At 40.6% G+C, this 22,767-nt stretch overlaps 2 protein-coding genes across 3 annotated transcripts in view; both read left to right on the forward strand.

Annotated features, from left to right (window-relative positions):
- The window catches only part of trim44 (tripartite motif containing 44), a 65,262-nt gene extending 47,912 nt beyond the window's left edge, over positions 1-17,350 (forward strand). The window contains exons 6-7 of the transcript XR_008601158.1: positions 8,077-8,242; positions 17,211-17,350. The gene's annotated coding sequence lies outside the window, so the exon portion shown is untranslated. The remainder of the gene's footprint in view (positions 1-8,076; positions 8,243-17,210) is intronic.
- A 32-nt stretch (positions 17,351-17,382) lies between these two features.
- The window catches only part of ldlrad3 (low density lipoprotein receptor class A domain containing 3), an 89,872-nt gene continuing 84,487 nt past the window's right edge, over positions 17,383-22,767 (forward strand). The window contains exon 1 of one of the 2 annotated variants that reach the window (XM_055009057.1): positions 17,383-17,699. In XM_055009057.1, coding sequence (XP_054865032.1) covers positions 17,645-17,699 — 55 coding nt within the window. In that variant the 5' untranslated portion in view covers positions 17,383-17,644. The remainder of the gene's footprint in view (positions 17,700-22,767) is intronic. The other variant, XM_055009056.1, reaches the window with a different exon arrangement.

Below are 22,767 nucleotides of genomic sequence, written 5' to 3' on the forward strand. Positions count from 1 at the left end.
ACTATAACCAGAGATGACTGTTGCAATGCCTGACATCATTCACAGTGAAGATTTAATACTAGAGTCACCTTCAGAATTAACATTTTTAGCCTCTACAGTGACATTCGAGGGTTTCCAGTCTGTGCCATTCATTTTAGATACAGGAGGTGTTTTGCAGTGAAGAATAAAAATAAGCATATTGCCCATGGTGACGAGCTATTAAAGGGATGTATGAATGAAGCCTAGAAATTTTTATTTTTTTTAAAGGAGGGGGGTGGTATATAACAACAACAAGGATTTCTGTTTTTCCCGTGTCTTGAAGGAAGTGTTCTCTGCGTTTGTCGTTAGTGTTTTTTCGTCCCGGCTTGGACCTGAACACCTGCAGCTTGTTTCCATTTCATTTAATATGTTCAACAAAAGGCTGAAGGACCTCTGAGGAACGGCAACAGGGAATGAATCAATCTTTCACTAGTCGTCCATTTTTTGGCTCATATAAGATCCAGCCAGCAAGGAGGCGATGCAGATTATGGACCATCCCAGACTGACTGACAGGAGGCATCTGTCAGAGGTGGCAGGTACAGACAGCTGTCTGGCAGCTCCAGCTCATGAACAATGACTGGGTGGAAACGAGACAGGCCAGAGAATCCATCTCTCCTCTCGACAGCCTCCATCACTCTCACATCCCCGATTCAGCAAAGACACCTCGAGACCTTCCTCTCTAACCTCCATGCAATCTTTTCCTATCTAAGCATCCCACTTGGGCAAGTAAAGGAATTATAGCGAAGGAAGGGAAAGAGAGAGACAAAGGGGATGTTGTGAACAAAAGACCTGCAGATGAGAAGGTTCATGCCAGAGTTTAGTATAAGGCTGAAAGTTTAAAGTTAAGCACACAACGGGGAGACATAAAACGTGTTCCTTGGAAGGTAATAGAGATGGCGGTGATCCTGAAGGCATGGCTGCAGTGGAGAGCAGCCGGGATGCTTGGCTTCCTCCAGCTGATAATGGAACGTGCCTCTGAATAAAATGAACATCCCACCTAGATAACACCTACTGCCTTTCCTTCTGGGAGCTGTAACACATTATACTCTCTGTCACAGCTGTGATGAATCACCCTCACAACAAGGGTGAATGCAGAATTTAGAGAAGTGGGAGGCAAAATATAACATTTGCAGGCTCACTCTCCAAAATCTCTGCCCAAAGGAACATAAAAGTAAAGACAATATACTCTGTGTAGATATCGGTGGGACTTCTTGCATCATAGTTGACATTTTTGCTGTTTTCAGGCCTAAAATCAACATGGCCGCCTTTAACCAAACACCACATGGCATTTAAGAGAAAGATTCTTCTAAATATATATACAATTGAGTAAAATTGAAATTGAAAGTTACTTACAAAGATATTTTAGTAGAAAGCCTTGGAGTCTTTTCTTCAGGAGGAAATGACATCATGTGGAGCAGGTCATGTGATCTGGAATTAACACACTTCCTTAAGAGGTGTTTTTGTAATGGGGAACTTAGTTGAAAGTGATTTCTCAGACACAGATACAATTTGTTATTTTCCATATAAATTTGATATATTGCCAAAAAAGAAATATCTGTCATGATTATCTCAACTTAATTAAAAGAACACAGTCAAATACATTTTTGAATGAGCTCATTTTATCATTGTTTAGCTAATTAGAAGGTGATTGTTATTAAATTTGGACGGTTATGTAGTTGATATTTTAATGATATCCAGTCATTTTTTATTAAGTGATTGTCTCCATAATAAATAATTATGGAATTTGTAAAGACGTGATCATAATGAACAGAATTTTTTTTTTTTTTTAACTTTTAATAAAAATGTATGTAAGACATATCCCATGGACTTCAAAAGTCCTTCAATTATATATTGACCCATATTCTAACATATAAACAGAATTTTAAAATAAATAAATAAATATACCTACATGTGCAGGACACCCTTAAATTATATGTTGCATAAAAATCTTTAAGATGTGAATTCTCAAAAAGATTTGTTGTTTGACATCACCCTCCACAGCTGTTCACTAAAGCCTGGCAACCCGTCTTGTACCACTGATGTTTTCCCCTCAGTCTCCTCCTCGTTCCCTGTCCTCCCTCCATTCCTCTCATCATTCATGCTGTGTACACAGTCTGTCCCTTTCTGGTTGCCCAGCTCCTCCGGAGCTTGTTAATTGCGTTGGTGACACAGGTCTACGTGTGAAGCAGCGGTAGTAATTGCTCTAGCCTGGCCTTACGGGAGAAAGGGTGCGGCCATCTGGCCTCCAGGTCTGCCCCAAGGCTATGAGATTAGACCCACGCTTCCATGTTTGATGAGATGGACAGCATTAGCAGTTTTATCAGGGACAAAGTCGCCCATCAAACTTGTACCGCTGTCCTCATTGGGGTTGTTACACTGTGCTGCATGAAATATACTGGAGCAACCTCGGTTAAATGATGGTCCGACTCTCAGGCTGATAGCTCACAAACACTGTGATGAGCAAATACGCTGCACTGTAGCTTGATAAAGAGCCATATAAAAACCCTTTTACATCCTGACAATAGAGCAATATAGCCTCATAATAACAATAATAACAGCCTCAAAATAAAACAATAGGACACAAATATTGTATTATTGGAAGTGTATTTATATTCCAATCATGATTTGTGACTTTTGACCCATTTTGACTTTATTTAATGACATTCTCTGATAGACTGCCATATCTAAGCAGACTGAATCTAAAATTAAACAGTTTTTCCAGGTGCACTTTAACAGAGAAAAGTAGTCATCAGAACGTAATCCAGCTTAAGCTGCTTAATTCAAGCATGCTTCTTCCTTCATACTGCTCATACCACAAACCTCTAATAACTTAGATAACCCTGCATTTCCTAATTACATCATTTAGCCAAGGATTGTTATCAGGCTGAATCATACTGAGCTAATATAACAATTTTGCACTCATTGTAGAGGTCTGCTACAGTGAAAAACTTTTTTTGTGTGCTTTGTGTTTTGCTATAAACTTGCAGGTGTAAAGTAAAAGCTGTTAAGAAATGAAAATGTTTACTTCTCCCATGTCTCAAGTCACCTGACAACTAGATAGCCTCAGAGCTTCACACGCCAGTAAGAATTTTAATAAGCTGCTGTGTTGCAACTAGGAACCAATAGTTCAAACTTTGTAATAATCTTCACTCTTCATGGCCTCTAGGTGAGCCATTCTGAACAAGCCGCTGTCTCACAGTCCGCCAGTTTGTTTATCTTCTAGATCTGCCTCTGCTGACTCTGAACTGCCCCAGCCACAAGTAAAGTGCACCGAATGTTCTGTTATTGGCTGCAAGAGTGAACACAAGAGTCTTCATGCACCCCCAGCATCTGAGGAAGTAAAGAACTAGCAGATTGCTTTTAATATTGGTGGCAATGTCACCACAAAAGGAAAAAAAGTCCTTAGAGTTGGCATGTTTTGCAACTACTATGACAAACGTTACCATTGATCATACACCCACAGGTCAGAGATCTATGGAAACTGTAATACTGAGAGACATACGGAGATTAAGACTGATCCGAAACCTATAAACAAGGCCTGGCTCGTTGTGTTTTCATGTCGCCTGTTGTGCTTCAGTCTACCTTAAGTTCAACCACTGTTTACATCTCTATGATACAAGCGAATTACCAATAAAGCTGTTCTCATTTGTATATTTTGTAGTTTCTGTTGTCAGACAGAAGCTACAAAGAGTATGAAATAGTGAGTGAAACACAGTCAGTTAGAAGGGCATGTTAACCTGGAGTCATTCAGAGCCATTTCCAACAGCTGTTCAGCACAGCTAAAGTACTGATTTTGCAACTGCAGCATTATGTGACAACTAAAAAATATAGCTTTTATCTTTGCTGTGTATTTGGCAATATGTGAAATGATTGCTCAGAGAGAAAGTTAAAAGCGATACAAAGTTTTGATCTCCCGTTCATTTAGGCCTTTGTCGGACGCTGTTCAGCCAGCTTTTCAGTCTTAGACAAAGAGAGTTTCTACTTCCTGAAGATGGACAGGAGCAGCTCAGGTTTATTTAAAGCCACAGACGCTGAAAAAGACCATTTAGGTTATACAGTTATGGTAACATGAACCGTCTTTACAGTATTTTGAGCTGAAAAATTGAAAGACACACTCTGGGGCATGTGAGACTTTGATTAATTTCCTGAAATTTAGCACAATATGGGACCTTTAAAACTCTGAAAAAAAACTATGAAATGAAAAATACTGTCACTCAATACTACACAGAATATAAAACAAAATACTGATGAAATGGACATTAAAGTTCTCTTTTATTTCTCTTTCATCACTCTGCCTTTTTATACTTTTAAAATTTTCATTCCTTTAGTCCCTCTTTCTAACCTCCTGATCTTGATCTATTTCTATCTTTTATTTTCTCTTCAGTTTCTCTCTTAACCCCATTGTGCATTGCCATATTTTTAACCAGCTTTTAATTAGCTATCCATTCTGTACATTTTGGTCATTTTTTATGTCCTACCTATCAAAGCACTTTGTTAATGTTCTTCTTAAAGGTGTTATACAGATACAGTTATTATTATTGTTATTATTATATTATCAGTGAGGTGCTAGACAAACAAAAACTACATCATCTTTATCTGTGTGGGGCACAGATTTACACTGCACTTGTTTATAAAACCAGTGGGACAAATAATGCAACTGAAAGAAAATACTTAAAATGCTAGAAACTTTTTTTTATGTATGCAGGACCATTGAAAAGGTAATTTGTATAAATATTGTAGCTGAAAACTTACAGTATGGTGTTGACCTTTGCATTAGTACAGGAGCACTGTGTTATCCATTCGATTTATTTGTCTTTCTTCCCTCTATTACATTGAGATCAAATGCCACCACTTTGCATAATTTGTAGACCCACATGCATAAGAATGGCAGACTTAAATGCCTGCTGTTGCACTAATAGCTTCCTCGCAGTTAGTAGCTTGGTGTCAGTGGCTCCCATTCATCAAGCGATCCGAGAGAAGACGGGAGATTCAGCTGTGGAAAAGACCCTAAATAAATCAAAGGCAGCATTTGGAGGGAAATTAGTGAACCCCATTGATCGCTTATGGAGCATCAAAAATAATGCAGTCTGATTGATAAAAAAGGAAGCCTTGGCACTGTAAGATACACATGCTGAAATTTACTGATGCAGGAGCTTGTTTTAAGGGTTAGGACTCTTGCAATGTAGAAGGAAAATAAGGTCTTAACATCTTAAATCAAGTGATCTTTAGTATCGAACCGGTGAAGGCCCAGGGATTTCATCTGATTAAGGGAAAAATGCCACAACGTAGGGAATATGGCTCAGCAGTTACAACAGTCACCTTATAGCAAATACATTTGAACTGGACCTGGGAGCCTTTCCATCTGTCTGAACTAACATTACCCTTGACTATGCACTGGCTTGGTGCCTTGGGGCTGCAGCACAACTGCCCACTGTTACTAAGAGAGTGACTAGGTCAGTAAATAAGGTGAAATACTGAGGACAAATTTCGTAACAGTGCTTAATGAAGTGTAACATAACAGGTGCTACCTGCTTTGGGGTGAAGGTTGCAGGAGTTGCAGCCAAGAGTAGTAATTTTTTATTTATTTATTTATTTTTAGCCGTTTTAAGGGTGATCTTTAACAATGTCATAGAAATCCATATTTAGAAAGTAGCATAGGAAGCTCTTGTGTTTTCAAGCAGTTCCTTAAAGGCAACTGCAGCATATGCGTATAAAACTGCAGTGTAACATTCCCTATACTAACCATTTTCAGGTCAGAAAGAGGCAATCTGTTCAATTTCACAGTCTTCTGTTCAGTTTTAGCCACCCTCTGGTGTGGAATAGTGCGCTGAAATTTACATGCACTTGTTCGCCATCCACCAAACTCCCACCTAGAATGCAATATGGGAAGCTCTTTCATTTGATGAGTGAGGTCTGCTTGCAGTCAGACGCTGCATGTAGAGCTGTTCTGTTGCTGCTTTTGGTTCTCTGTGAGATCTCTTAGTCTGAAATCTGGTATATAATTCAAGGTCTTGTATCACGGTGGCAGTTGTTAGATCCATCCATTATCTGTACACCGTTTTATCCTCATTAGGGTCGTGGGGGGGCAGGACTCTATCCCAGCTGACCCGGGGCAAAGGCAGGGGACACCCTGGACAGGGCGCCTGTCTATCACAGGGCTACATACACAGACAAACAATCACATCTACAGGCAATTTAGAATCACCAATTAACCTCAGCATATTTTTGGACTGTGGGAGGAAGCCGGAGAACCCGGAGAGAACCCACACATGTGCAGGGAGAACATGCAAACTCCATGCAGAAAGATCCCGGGAAAGCCGGGACGCGAAAGCACTAACCACCAAGCCACTGTGCAGCTCCGAATGATTCTAAGGGAAAATTTGAATCATACAGAATAGATTCATAGTTGGATTAAAGAATCAATTCTGCACTCTAATAGATCTCTAATATATATCGATTATAATTCTGGATAGGTACAGTACATTTATTTTTGTTAGAACATGCATTCTGTCCTTGCAAACTCATAAAAAAACATATTTTAGTGCACCACGTCTACTACTATTTTCTCTCCAGCTTAAAGATTTTCAGTGAGGAGCTATGACTGAAATGAATTCACAGTTCACATAGCAATAGAAAGCAGAGGAATGTCAATATCAGTAAGAAGTTGTACAGTCAACAGGATTTCTTCCATTTAGTTTTGACACGTCGTATTAATGCCTGTCCTTGTACTTCCCGCCCACACAAAATGTTTCAGATCAGACTCCCTGTGGTGACTGCTTAATCAAGATGACGAGAAGCTTAAAAAACAGATCCTAATTGGATGCAGCGATGATACGACATTAACTAAACATGCGCTCATTTATGTATTCTCAAAAAATCCCCTTCCCCTGCAAGAATTTTTTTTTCCTGACCTGAAATCTCAATCAAAATGTGTCTAGAAATGAAAATATATAAAGAATTACAAGGTGAATTTACACATACTCTAACTCCTCTGTTCTCTGGTGATGGAGCTGTCACTTCCTAGGCAGCTACACGTATAGGAAAGAAAAAAAAACACTTGCAGGTATACAACAGATGTGCTAATGACCTCTATGCAGCAAGGAGACAGACTGTACTTACATTTGCTGCAGCAGCGTGAACATTTCAACGCTTTCCCCTACATAGCAAACCAGTCATTGCTCATGATGCTGCTGCTGAGAGACTACAATCAATACACTACAAGGGCATATAGTGTTTTCTGGATGGCTAGCACAAACTCCCTGCAGATAGCTGTTCTCTAAATTTTCAAAAATAAAAGCGCTAAGAGGAAAAATCAAAAGAAAATAAAAGAGAAACAGTGATTTTTTTTTCAACCTAGAGAGTCTTAGAATCTTTAATGGATTTTTAACTGGAGCAGCAAATCGGGAGAGTAGATATTTCAGTCGTTTGTGATTTTTGCTGCTTCTTTTTAAGGGATAGACTATATGGTCTCAAGGGGTGATATGTTTTCTGCAGGAAAAGACAGAACCACATTACAGGCAGAGAGAAACATAACAAATAATGTGTGAACTGAGGTGCATTTTTGAAAGGCATGGAAAGTAGAGGAGCACAAGCAGTAAACAAGGCATGTGGCAGATTCTGCACCTGTTTCTGAATCCTACTGCAGATGGAAAATATTTTATGAAGCGTAGATAGAGTTTCAAGAACATATATTGATATTACTGCACAGCTTTACCTTTCCACCACTGCAGTGAATCTGTATCCAATTATCCTTTAGCTTTACTGATGCATGTTTTATCTTTATTTTAACAAAATGTGTATTTGGAACAGAATAAAAATGAATGCTACTCTCTAAACTGATTGCAGTAAACTGGCACATCAGGGTGACTGAAACGATGAGGAAAAAAAGGGAGAAAAAAGAGATTTGCTTTCAAGGCTGAGAAGATGCAGTTCTTGAATTCAAATCATGTATAATACACACGGCAGCACAAAGGGATTAAATGTGTTTGTGTTTTTCACTCATGTCCACGGGAGCCTGAAATCCTGTCTTTCTTCGATCTCATTGTCTCTCCAAAACAGGCTAACATCCATTAGTGCTGGCAGGTGGGGGATTGAGATGAATGTGTTCCAATTTTAACCACCCCTCCGAGTGCCCTGCGGGGTCTCGCACTATACAGGAGGACTGCGAAGTGAGAGCTGGAAGCTGTCCCAAGGAAGCTTCAGAGTGGTCCAGTCATCTCTACCGGTGAGTAGAGGACCTAACACAACTATAAATATGCTTTTACTGAGTGTCACATAAATAGCAGACAGCCCCACTCCTTTTTTCTATGTTTTGTGCATGTGCACAGATATTACCCACTGAGGAGGCTCCACTTGCAAAGATCCATCTCTAACACTGTATGTAATTACATCAAATGTGTCCTCCATCTCCATTACAGTGGGCCTGCTTGGCACCTAATGGGCACAAAGATGGCAACAATGCAAATTTAGTCTCTAAGAGCCCTTTCTAGTAATTCAGTGGAAAATAAATAAGCAGCTTGTTTTTTTGAGAGCCAGTATCTGTTTATCCTCACTACACTTGAGTCATAATTCCTCTGTATACAGAATCCTTTCCTTATGAGAGCTTTGTGTATGTCTGAGTGGAAAAACTAGTGCATACAATGACACTTGTTCCCTCCCTCCTATTAAACTTTCTGTCTTCTGAGATTATATTTGAATCCTCTCTCTGTGCCGTAGCCAATCAGAGCGCTTGTTTAACCGGGCCCTCCAGTTGGTGAACATGCTCGGACTTTAACCGTGATATATGAGTCGCCATTAGGATAACGATAATAAAATGGCCGTCCAATTAAACGAGCATCCAGTCATGTTAATTGTTCTTATGATGAAAGGTCAGACTCGGCATGTGTGTGACCCCTCCCCACCGGCACCGCCAGCAGTGGTATTTAATGAGACTTTCCCAATTAATTTATCCACGGGGAAACAAAGTCAAAGGCTTCTTGCTCCCCAGCTGACATTTATAGAACCCACTGGGTCGAGCAGTAGAAAGCAGTTTGCTGGCCCGTCAAATGAGGATGGATCCCCTTTCTTCAAACAACCAGAAACACTTCAGGCGCACGAATAATGGGATAAAATGTGTGCACTTAAGCTATTGTTTCAACGGCAGACAACACACAAACACGCAGGAACACTCCCCCTTCTTCCTAAATGCTAGATTTGGCCGTCTCCTGCCGACATGCTGAGGTTGCCCCCCCCACCCTCCTTTGAGGATTAGAAACGATCAAAGCTATGCTCATTCCACACTCGCATTTCCTCGCTTCCTAACGGCAGATTGGAAACCCCCGTCAGCCCACACACACACACACACACACACACACACACACACACACACACACACACACACACACACACTCCCCTGTATCAGCCAGTGGGGTAAGCTTACAGCAAGAGGACGGGGAGCTATGCAACCAAATACTGGCTAAAAAAGCTTTCTATTACAGCTCAAGGATTGTCGTGTTGCAGTGTATTTTGCCGCCGTGTTCAAACCACAACATTTCCTCGCTGTTCCGAATGGGAGCGGCTCCTTCAGGTGATAGGCGTGTTGAGATGTCCAGTATGTTCCACTTCTGACCACCACTCTTTCTTCACCCTCAGTGTGTCGTTGCCGGCTGACACATATACCGTAGATGTGTGTGCGTCCCTGTGCCACATTGGGTTGCCGCCACGCAGCTCAACGCCAATGACTCTAATGAGACTTTGCCCAAGGCAAGTCAACAGAACAAAGTGATTTATTTATTTGCGTGTCTGCTAATGTGCGCGTGGTTCACTCTGTGTGCGTGCCAGCAAATGATACAGACATGTGTAGGGAGAAAGGAGTTGATATTTGAATGTGAACATTTCCCATAGTGCTTTGGGGCAGCAGCAGTGGGCACTGAGCTGGTAATTCTTCACCCTGTGATCAAAGGCCCGATTCTCAGCAAGCTCCCCTTACCACCCTCCCTCTCTCTCTCTCTCTCTCTGTGTTCCCCTCGTTTCCCCTTCCCTCCCCTCTCCATGCTGTTCCAATCATAGCCCTGAGCAGCCAGGCGTGAGTTTTAACCCTGTGGCAGTGTTGCTTATTATCCCTGAGTCTTGCATATCTTACTGGTTGCGCCTGGCTGGCAACCCTTAACTGTGCTGACTATTTCCCCTCCAAACCTAACTTCCTCCTCTCATGGTCAATCTGCAGGCTCCAACTGAACCCACACTTCAACTTTTGCTTTTGTCCCATCCTTTCTAAAAAAAAAAAAAGAGAACATTCTGGCAGCTACAGTGCGGCTACAATGCTTACAGTCTCCCCCCCGTGTTTAGTCTCTCCAACCCTTCACACAATCCACTCTGTCACGCTCTTCACAACACCTCTCTTAGCACCCATAATTTTCAGTTTAGTTAAGATATTTCATGCTTCCTTTCCTCACAAAAACCCATTTCAACACAGTCGTCTATATTTATACACTTTACCGCTGAATCTTAAACCTGTGAACCAACACCCAACCTGTTTTCTTCAACTTTATTTTGTTCTCAACTGCTGTCCACTGTTCCTTCTATTCAAATTCACATTTTGGCTCAGATGTGTCACTCGCTCTGCAGCGCTCTGCATATTCATCCCCTCCGACGCTGCGCAGACATGCAGTGCTACTTTAACATTCTCAAGGTTACTCTCAATGTCACTCTCTCTCTCGCAGATCTGGGTCTTTTTTGTCTAACATACATATAGCCTGGAGCATCGTGATGAAAAATGCAGAATAGTCCGAGACGTGGCAGGGAGTGCGTGGCACACTTTGGCCCATAAAAAAACACCTGTGACAGTTGGTGGTTCGCTAAATGAAGGCTGCCTGCGGGTGTGCGCACTGGGCCAAGCCAAAATGATTGCTATAAAACAGGCCAAGTCTGCTGGGAGCGCTGGTGCCTCTTTTCATCCTGGCCTAACTCCATGACCTTCTGGCCCTAATGCTCTCGTCTGTCCTTCTGTTTTCCTGTCCTGTCTCACTCACTGCCTGTGATTGTCCCGTTCTTTCTATTCTTCAATACTTTATCAGATTCCGTCTGAGCTGTTAGTCACGTGTGCAGTGGGAAGTGAACAGGCTCAGTTCTTTAATTCCAAAAATTGTGATAATTGCATAATCCAGTCCCACAGGGAACTATTTTACTGTGTAGTATTAATAAAAAAGCACACACTTGTTAGCATAATATACCAAAATTACAGTTATATTAATAGAAATATGTGCAACATTTCATACATTTCAGGAAAAGGTGCATTATCTACAAAGGAGAGTTTGCTTTGACAGCAGAGCAGGTACGTTGCCTCAGTCCAAAGCTGCCAGATTTGTGCCAGCATCATATCAACACTTTGCACATTTGTCACAACAAAGTCCATCTTAGTCAGTTACAACTGGGAAATTTCTCCAAATGTCTTGCCTTGCCTTGCTTTTGTATTGTAAAGCCCCCAATTACCTTTCTTCTTTTTAACTTCATTTTTTAATTCCATTCTTCATGGTTAGGGGTAAGTCCCAGGACCTGCAGTTTACGTTTTGACTGTTCTGACTGTCCATTCCTGCCCGCAGCAAAGTTCAAACTGTTTCTTCCCGTGAGATTTGCTCTAATCCAAAACCTATTTAAATGCTGTTTTGGATACCTAGAGTTATTGACGCAATTTGAACCACCTTTTTGCCAGTGAGTTGCTGAACATGAGGTGTTTTGACCAACAAAAACAACTGTAAAATATTCCGATTAAAAGGCATGTTTCTTTCTCTTGCGAGCAGGAGGTTTAGTGCCTTTCAAACAGGCAACCAGACCTAGTCTAATGTTCAAAGAAACCAACACTAACTGTTAGGCTTCTAATGCTTCTGATGCTAATGTCAGACTCTCTTTTTTTGCCTGATTAATCTCCTCTCACTGGTTATGCAGCTCTACAATGTCATGATACCTCCAGCTTATGAACACAACACAACCAGTCTTTGAAAAATACATTGACATGTTTTCTTGAACAAACCAGTGCTATTATTACCCATCTGCTGTTCCACCATTTTATTGCAGTTTGAAATATCTGGAAATATATTCAATGATTTGCCATGAATTTGGTACAGACATTCATAGTCCCAGTGGGATAAATCCTGAAGATTTTAGTGTCCCTGGGCTTTCCTCTAGCACCACCTTGACGCTAACATTTAGTGTGTGAAATGGCTTTGCAAGTGAATAGTTGTGCAGTAGATGTTGCTTTGCTCCATATATTTGTGTTCCCCAGAAGATGATCTTGGACATGACTTGGATGATCCCCCGACTTTTCATGCACCATCGGTTTGTATAAAATATTCATATGTACCAGATGGATTTACACATAAAGAATCTTTGGTAGCTCCCTAACTTCATCTAGCACCACCAAGCCAATTGACAGTTTCAGTTCAGAGTAAAATGTCTCAGTAACTGGGTTTTGGTGGCATTTGGTGCATACATTTATACTTCAATTTCCCCCTGATTTTTCATATAATGCCATCATCAGGTCAGAAATTCAGCATGTCCAACACTGGTTTATGAACAACCTCAGCTGTACTCTACTGCATTTAGCTCGGAGCACCACTGTGCTTAAATAGATGCTCACAGAGGACAGTCTCTTTCTGACAAGCTGCCCCTGGTGTATCTGTTCTCTCTAATCAACCATCGCTTGAACTCAATTGACAATAATTTCATCACTTAGAGTGACATATAAGGTTGCCCGAGCATCAATTTGGTTTAAATTTTTCTGAAACTGAAGGACAAAATCTTGGGAATGAATCCTTGATGACTGCTCCGAGTTAACTGTCTACTAATTATGTATAAGTGAGAGAAGATTGGCCATTGCTCAGCAGGACTTGACCTTGTTTAAGGCTGTTATTTAGAAATGCCTCTGCCTGTTGTTTGGAGACCAAATGTGATAATGGACTGCTGTGGCTTTGAGAGCTGCTTGAGCACAGAGGAAATCCAACCTCTTCCAGCTTCATCTCACAGCATAGTAAATATATGACTAAAATGTACTGCTCTTCTCTTTTGTATTCTTTACTATTGCAGAAGTGTCAATGGAAATCATTGCATTTAATTAGCGATTTTTATTGCTCTGATTGTGGTATAATTAACCTTTATACCGCGCATCCATTATTCTGCTATTTTACTGAGTTGGTTTTAATGAACATTTGCCATTAAGAGGCGCAGCAGTGGAAGGAACCAGCTATTTTCATTTGTTCCAACAGCCCAGGGACAGATCCTATTTTTTGATAGTTGCTTGTACTTTTTTTTGCATTACAATAATGTCATGCTGATACTATATTTGTCACATTGATTATAATCCATGTATTTTGCTATGCAGCCCATTTCAGCCTGTACAGCAATTTGTGTAGATTAATTAAGGAAGTAATTGTTGATGCTTCAGGCATTTCTTGCTCAAATTGTTATTGGCCTCTGCCTCTGAAATCCCAAATCAATATCTGTTCCTCATTTGATTCTCAGCCTGAGCCCTATAGATTGACAGTCGCACAAACGCACAGCCACACACACCCATGGTACCCAGCGCGTCTGCCTCTGATTCAATTGCTGATGCCTATCTGATGCCCCTGCAGCGCCACCAGGCAAGACGTCAGCTTGGCTAACTAATGTCCCTGGAATGAAGCATTGATCACATAATTGAATGATTGTTCAATTAATGCATTTTGAGGAGCATGAAGGAGACTGTTTGTGGGGGCAAACTTCTGCAAGCATCGCAGTGTATACCTATTCATGTGTTTCATATGATTAGGCATGCATATGTGTGTGTGTGTGTGTGTGTGTGTGTGTGTGTGTGTGTGTGTGTGTGCAGCATTATTTACAGGCAGGTGTGTGTTGTTCCGAAAATTCATTGCCAAAATCAACTTCTTAATGGGCCAGCAGAAACATTTGCTGTAATCATTAGTGCATTGTTCCTTGATGTGTCCTCTCTCCTGTTGTTTTGTTCTCCCTCTATTGCTTCCTGACTCATACACTTGCTCGCAAACAACAACGTCCTTCACATCGGTACGCTGGTTATTAAATACAAGATGAATTTCAAGAGACTCACACTAGAGAGTGAACCTGCTATTGCCAGTCCTTGAGGGGCCTTGGCATTTCACAGCCACCTTGATGGCAGTCTGACATGACAAGGACATGTCATCCTCAGGCTCCCAAGAGCTGTATAATTGCCCTCCTGTCCACATTTCACATTCTCGTTAGATGCACTGATATATTAGCAAAGTTCTCAGTGATTACTGACTCAGCTGCTCTTGTTGCTAAAGTTATAGGCCCATTTACTTACAGCGATACCCTACAGCTAGCACATAAATCTCGGTAATATGAGGTAACACATTAAGTATTGAGGATAATTTAGTTGAAATACGTTTCTCCTCTCATTCCCTAGCTCCTTCTATCACAATACCCCCCACTAATTTTCTCCCACTCTTCTTTATTGCCACACCTTCTTTTTCACCTTCTTCATCTCACTTTCTTCATCCCCCTTCTGATACTTTTCTTGCTGCCGGCTTCCTTACTCATTCTCCTTCCCAGTTGCTCTGTAAGTGTTGTTTTCCCTCTCTACACCCACACAGACACACTCACACAGACTCTCTTTTGTGTTGTTCCCGTTATACATTCTCTCACCTCGCGCTACATCTCTTGCTGAATCTTCTCTCAGCGCCACCGCTCACCCACAGGCAAAGTCATCCCAGGTTGCTACGCTTCCCCCCTTTTTTTCTCCAATCAGATCGTCTCACTACCTCAGAGTCATTTTCCAAATTTGGCCACTAATTGGGTTTCTCCTGCGATTAAGTCAATAACAACCTTCATATTAGAGTTTAATGTCTCCTAATGAGTCCATTTGTTGGCCAGCGGCTAATTAGGCCTGAGCTGTTTATAGATAACCTAAACTAATTGATGGGCATTGCCAAACCACTGTGTGTCAATCAGTAATGTATTTGAGCACATTTCTGCTTTTAGCTCGCAGCCCTCTTGTGCAGAGCACCCCCAAACAGATTATAGCGTTCTGGTTCATGGATCAGGCTGTATAATTTGTGAGACAGCGCAGCATTAACATTAATGATAACTCCAGGGGAGCAGAATGAAATCCATTTAACATTGACTGACAAATCTCCTTCCTCCTCAACAAGCATTTAGTTTTATTACTGTTGATTATATTCTGCATTTGTGTTGAGGCGACTTGTGTCTGCCTTTGTTAACTGCAGTGATCATTAAAATATTCATGTCTGCCAACTGTGGACTTTTCAAGAGTGGTTAGTCAGCGCACATGTGCATCAGGACTCATCCTGGCAGAATAAAACACATGAAGCCCTACAGGCAACAATGGGGAGGGAAACGAGGACAACGGGCCTCTGCAGAAGCTATCTAGCTGGAATCTTTGACAAAGTTTCAACAGATCTGACTGACATGCCAAGACCCTCCCCTGGAGTTTGAGTCTGCACAAGGCTTTGGCTTGATAAGGCGGTGTGTGGATGAATATAAAGTGAGCTGGAGGAGTCTGATATTGGGACTCATCCCAATCATATGCCTCCAGGTTAGCATGCTATCAAAAGAAGGGGTTTGTTTGAAGCAAGGTTGTCTGACTGCACACAGCTGCAGCTCTATGATAAAGAGGAGGGAGGTTTGATAGGTGAAACCTCCTGTCCTTCCATCCATCTCTCTCTCTCTCTCTCTAATTGAATCCAACTTAAATTGGCATGCAAACACCAGCAGAAAGCATCAGGATACTTTCTTCTCCGCCTCCTCCGTATGTGTGTGTTGTGTATCAGTGCCTGCACAGTGCTCAGCATGGGTTCTTAAATATTAAAATTCCTCACTGTGTGGAAGTTACTGGAGCTGGAGTTTTTTTTATAGGAACACCAGAAGCACAATGAGAAAGAAGAAATCTCTTTCTCTGTGTGTTTTTCTCAGCCTCTGTGCCAACACCAAAAATCTTTCATGCTTTGATTTTTCTACAAGTATTTTCCTCTTTTAACTTTCATCAAGGCTAACCATCTGTTAAAAGATTGCTCCAAATAGTTTTCCCTCGTGCCATCTGTTGCCTTCATAACTAGTTCTTTACAGTTCTAAAACATTCCCATCCCTATGGAAAACATGTATAGGTTTGCATGACCTCCTAAGGCTTCTTTATTATATAGTAGACCTATTCATAGCAGGATTTAAGTAATGTTAATTATCTTCACAGCATCAGGGAATGTTCCCACAACACTGGCTAGCATTACCTACAAGTTTAAATAATGTTTTTCAGGAAATATTCTAATGTATGGACATATATGACATGAGCAACACAAATGTGTTATTTATGCATAAAATTAACTACATTATACTTTACATTACATTACACTTTATTATAACTGACATTCCTACAAAGAATCCAGGCTACTCTAAGCTGATAGCCGCCCATAGTTTGTTACTTTTTGCTCAAACTTATTGATAACCCTCAAACCATGGAGGCTTATTTTGAACATCTTCTCACCTCAAAAACCACGTCTTTTGATATTCTTAGACCTTTAAAATAATTTGAATACAATAAGACAAAACAAAACCAGACAAGACAAGATAAAGTAAAACTTTAATAAATCCAAAGTAAATTGTTTTGCCAGATATTGCTCGGAAAATAAAATTACACTAGGAAATGCAGTGCCTAGTATAAAGGCCCTTAGATTTAGAAATTACTAAAAATAAAATAAGTACACTAAGATAAGGCAATCGAATGGAAAAGTAACAAGTCATACTGGCAGTGAAACTGAAGTAGTAAAATATTACACATATAAATAAGATGTTGCACCTGAAATTGAAATATTACACATGCTGAAAATAAAAAGAATAATAGAAATGCACATTACATCGACATGTTGCATGAAATATTGCACATTACATCGACACATTGGGCTTATCAGAAAATATTGCACAAACTTTAAGATTAGTAAAGTCATTTTCTTCGTAAATAAATCAATAAAAGACCTTAAAGACAAATCTAATAGCAGGTGAAATATGATTGGGGGACGTCTTAGGCCAGTTTCACTTAGATATGTATAGATATAACATTATCATCAGGCTGGATCACATTTTGGAGATAATCCTCCAAGCAAACTTTCCCCTAACTTCATTTTGCTGCGCCACAGTTCAGATGTCAGCTGTAACTCTCCTGTTTCTGTCTCTAGCGGACCGTTTTGTGGTCCTTGGTCCGCAGTTTGGGCACCAGTGTCCCGGACTTGCCGACCTCTGCTCTCCGGCTCTCTGCCTCCGACTCCGCCTCCCTCCGAGCACCAACCGAGCGACCGACTCCTCAGCCCGCCCGCCGCCACCCCGAAGCCCCTCACGGCTCCGGCTCGTTCCGCCTTCCCCCTCCCCAAAAAACACAACTCCATACCGCTGAACCCACCTCAGATGTGCTGCTAGTTTGACCGAAAGCGATGTGTTTTTTCCCCTCCCAAAAAAAACAAAAACAAAACAGAGGCGTCAAACTTTAAAAAGCTAGCCGGGCAGGAGTTGCTGCTGCACCGGAGAAGTTTTTCCTTTTTGCCCCCCAGTTTTCTGGCCCCGTGGCGGGGCAGGACAGCCAGAGTAGGCCGGGGGAGGGAAACAAGGCGACCATATGATGTGGATCTGGTACCTCCTGCTTGGTTCGGGATCCGGCTCAAGAACTGTTGGTAAGTTTTGTTTTCTTTTTCTTCGAAAAAAGCGCACGGAAACTGTTGTTGTTGTCGCGACGCCGTCGCGCTTCGTGGGTTTGAGGAAAAGACGAAGCGAGGAGGGAGGAGGGGGCTTTAAATCTTCTGCTGGGTGGTTTTCGCTTCTCGTGTATTTTTGCTCCAGACTTATCTTTGAAAAGAACTTATCAAACTTCCATCGACTTGATTAGGCTGAGTTTTTTTTTTTTTAAATTTCGAGCGTTAGGAGAGTTTTTCTGAGTTGTTTTTTCGTGCATTGCACTGGATGCGTGTCCCCTTCACCTCTGCGTGGGAATATTTTTGCAGGCGACACCCTCCACTCACCGTGGGTCTCCTTCTGCTCCGTTATGACCGAGGGGTTGTTGACAGGACAGCCAGTGTTGACAAGTCAATCCGTCCTGCAGCCCTGGACTGGCAGCTGGGGCCCCGTGAAGGGCGCCGCTGCAGGAGTTTATACTTAGGACAGCCAGTTGGCACTTTGAAGCATGCAGATGCAGATTTGAGCTGGTTTTCCAATCAGTGACACACATTTCCACTGGGTTAGTGTGCTGCAGAAGTGTCCATCTCAGTGATGCCCTGGAGCCACTGCACCGAAATGTGATGATCAGCGAACAGTCTCCGAGTAATATCAATATTAATAGTCTGTCATAGTGCTTTATTTCTAAAGCACTTGTAAAAAATGAGCTTCACAGGCATAAAAACCAAAAAATACACATTGAAGGCAATAACAAATAGGGGTCATTCCATCTCAGTTCATCACATTTTTGCAGCAGTTTCTGCTCGACCATCTTTGATTTGTCATAAATTTAAATAACATAAAATGCGGGTATTTATGAAGACATTTGTGGAATTTTAACCTGATATATATTGTTTTTCACACATTGAAATTTGATGTTTGTGTTACAATATATCAGGAACTAAACTGTAAAGCCTGGAATGTATTATTGTGGCATGCAGTTATGTATGTTTCAGAAAATATCACTAGTTGACTTGTGCACTTATTAATTTTTGCAAAGATGCCACTTTTCATGGCAGCTTCATTTCTTTTCATATTTCAAGCCACTTATAGTCAAAGTCTGATTATTTTTACTATTACTTGTCAAATATTGCAGATTCTGAATCAGTGGCATGATGAGAAATAACAATGAACATCACATACTTTTATTTTTAATAGTTCCTGACATGTCGTTCAAACACACAACAGAAACAAAAGAAAAACTTGCAGAAAGTGGGTTGACGTGCAATTTTAAATGCTGCTTATATGGATCCAGAATTTCTCAGATATCATTCTAAATATCCATAGTTTATAAAGAAAAAGTTTCAAGCAAATCAGAAATGGTTGAGCAGAAGACCGCTGATGATTTGAGATGGAATAACCCCATTAATGACTAACCATGATTTGGTAAAAAGAAGCCCTTTAAGTAGTTGCGTTAACTCATGCTTGCTTTTCTTTTTAAATTACATATTTGGCTGTACAGGATTGTGCCAGCTCTCTTCTGCAAACTAGGTTTAGGTATCAGGTGGAGTTTCTCCTGGTGATATCGGTTTAACATCGTACACATGCATGCACAGGAAATCTTGCTATCAGTTATGCAATCCAGCCACATGTAAAAAGCTCAATTATCAGCGATACGATATCAGAGATTTTGGACGTACTGTAATCAAATCAAAGCATTGTTGATATTTCTGTCACTGTGATTTGAGGCAAACTTTAGTCATATCAAGCGTACGTTACATCCTGATGTGCTAAACAGGTTTTGCAAGTGCTGTAAATGCACTTAGTTGAAGCAGTAACCTCCAGGGCTGAAAAATGCTAATGCTGAAGTGCCAAAAAGTGCAGTTTCTCAAATGCCTTCTGGCTCTTTCTCATTTACTGGCTCCAAAAGCGAGTCAATCTCCAAAGACTTCCCTGTGAAAATGCCCAACTTTACAGCAGAAACAAACATGTTTGCAGCCCAGTAATCCAACGGTTTTGGTCTCTAGAGCTAATTTGCTCATTCATCACAAATGAGTGAATTTTTACATAACTCACCCATTTAAATTGTATTACGGCTCAATTGTTATGCATCATTAAGGGCATAGTTGCTTTGAGTTGCAGGTGGGTACAGTTTGAGGCTCAGAGATATTTGCATGGTTAGCTTCACTCCTGCTTCATTTTTGGATTGAAGGGGAGTTAGCTGGAGTGAACGGAGCCGCCACACTGAGTCTGTATTCCTATATCCATACTTCCATACTATATAGTATGTTTAACAAAAGATTTACCACGTCTGAATACATAGTATGCCAAATGTAGTATGCCGAAAGTGCCTGGATGTCCTTCTACATCCAGTTCTGACCTCCAGTCCTCTGTGCAGTTCCATCATACATGATGCACTGTTGCACACATGTACAAACTGGAGGTGCACAAACAGATGGCAACTTTTTCCACTCTGCAGACTGCAACGGTCAAAGTGTAAGGTGCATTATTATGACAAAGTATAACGTCTCTGTTGAATGCACGTTGCAGGAAACAGTGTGTACCTTATAAAGGGATAGTGTGTAATGTGGTTTCAGGAAACCTGTGGGTGATGCCACTGAGGGATTGTCAATGTTTATATACAGTCATGGAAAACGTTATTAGACCTTCCTTGTTTTCTTTAATTTCTTGTTCATTTTATTGCCTGGTACAACTATAGTGATAACAAATACACATAATTCTTTAGTTTTCGGCATTATGTGAGAGCTGATTGTTTCTGAGTTGTGCTACAGCTTGAATGTATTCAGGAAACCACTCTAGGACTTTGCATGTGCAGAGCTGCTTATGACATGAAATGTCCTCTTATATACCCTGGGAATACAATAAAGCTTAAGCATATCAACTAGGACATAAAGTATTATGGAATCAGCTGCATTTTTTTTTACTGTGTTCATTGTATTCTTCAGGTATCATAATGAACAAGGAATTGAAGAAAACAAGGCTGGTCTAATAATTTTTTCCATGACTGTATATGGTGTTGGTGAAAAAGCTCAAAGCTGCTGCAGATATTTTTGACAAGTCACGGCAGTAAATAATAGAATTAATAGTGCCCGGTAGGCTGGGAGGGAATTTCACATTTCAATTCCCATTCTTGGTGTCATGATTTAATTCAGAATCGATATTTGATTCAATAAAAAGAAATGAGGTTGCTACATTGTGGCTCGTACTCCAGTTCAGTGTGACTGGCCTGTAAATTTAACAGAACTAACAGCTATTGATGGAGGTCATTTTCCAGTTGTTTCTCTGTGACCTTAATGTTGAGTTCCTCCCACATAATGTTATTAAAAGCATTACTTAAAAACTGAATTTTGGCATTTGTGAATCGATTCAAAGTCACGGAGGATAAGATTTGTCATTCTTGCATGAGTCCATTTTTTCCCCTCCTCTAGTGGCTCAGTTCCTGGTATTGTGGATTGTCTCCCTGTCACTGGGACACTTGAAAACAATGGAGCCATTATTAATGTATTTAGCAACACCTGAGATTTCCTACTATAATAAGTCAAAATGTCTGCTGTGCTAAAAAACAACAACAAATATATAGTTTCTGTAAATGTCGGTGAGAGTGAGGTGCAAATATGATTATATTAGGTGTGGAACAGAGATTTAGTGTGAGCTGCCAAAGCCCACTCTATTTTTCCATGCAGGAGCAAAGGAGCATGTACCTATGATTAATGTCAGAAATTTCCTCCTAGATTATTACTGTAGTTTGTTTTCTTCTGTATTGCTTATGTGTTGTCAGCTTTGAATAAACAAATTGTGCTTCTGGGTTTTATTAGCTCATGACCTGACCAGTGTAATAATGCCATCCAGATATAAGATATCTGCCAGAGTGTGTTTGTGTGTGTGTTTTGTATTGCTTTATTTTCAACTAGACCATGGCTGTAACCCAGCCAGTACTGTCATCATTCAGGACAATGGTATTGACTAATTTCCCAGCCTACCAATAATATTAGGTCTAAATTGTGTGCCGCCATATTTTGCATTTAATTTGACATTTAGCCCTGAAATTATAAAGGTCTGCTGCAAATTCCAAATCAATTTGCTTTTTGGATCTGGGCAGTACCTATTAAAATGTTAATCACAATATTGACATTTGAAGACATGGCAACAGAAAATCATGTTGGCAGGATTTCCCACCTCGCATAAAGCCAGTGCTCAATATAATAAGGCTAGTAAAATATGTATGAGCGGTGTGGGTGTGCTTTGTTCACAAGTTGTGGTGTTTTCTTTCCAAATTTGCACCATAGACTCAGAATATTTTCCTACCTACACATAAATACAGCTTTGGATGTTGCAGATTTGCAAATACTCTTAATACTATATTTCTTTAACACACTGGACCACTCAAGAATATGTCACTGAATGTCCAAAAACTACAACCAGGACGTAATACACAATTACATCACAATAAATACTGTTTTCCATGCTGTAAATAATGGACACTTTACAATATGGTTATGAAAAATGTCATTAAGGACTAGTTCCTGAATATCTCTATTTAAAGGACTGCATAGTAAATATTGACTAGATAACAAATAGTAGTCACTGTTTAATGATGCAATGCTATTAATCTTGTTTGTTATTAAGGAAGTAATTGACATACAACTCTTCAGTTAAACCTCACCATCTACTTGTTCGTTTTGCATAATGCTTATTTTCTTCAGGGGGCACAAAATGGGTAAGAAACTGTCAGATAATCATGAAGTGAAGAGGAATTAGTTAAGCCTCTTTCAGACATACACTGCTTCCTGTTAATCTGACAGAATCTGAACATGTCGGCTTTACATCTGAATAAACACTCTGGTCACTTTGCTTCAGAAGCTGTAAATGCAATCTTACACTATCAGACCAAGTAACATTTCTGCATCATTTTCATCACAGCAGAAGTCTGAACCGCATGCTGCTGTATTACCGGAAAAGCACACGCTGGCAGCTTTTTCCACATTTCAGCACCAGTATTGCTGTTTGTAGGAGTCTTTCCTCTGAGCATGTCAGATAACTGCAGCATCAACCAGCAGCAAGATGTACATA

The sequence above is a fragment of the Amphiprion ocellaris genome, chromosome 3, assembly GCF_022539595.1.
Source record: "Amphiprion ocellaris isolate individual 3 ecotype Okinawa chromosome 3, ASM2253959v1, whole genome shotgun sequence".
NCBI lineage: Eukaryota > Metazoa > Chordata > Actinopteri > Pomacentridae > Amphiprion > Amphiprion ocellaris.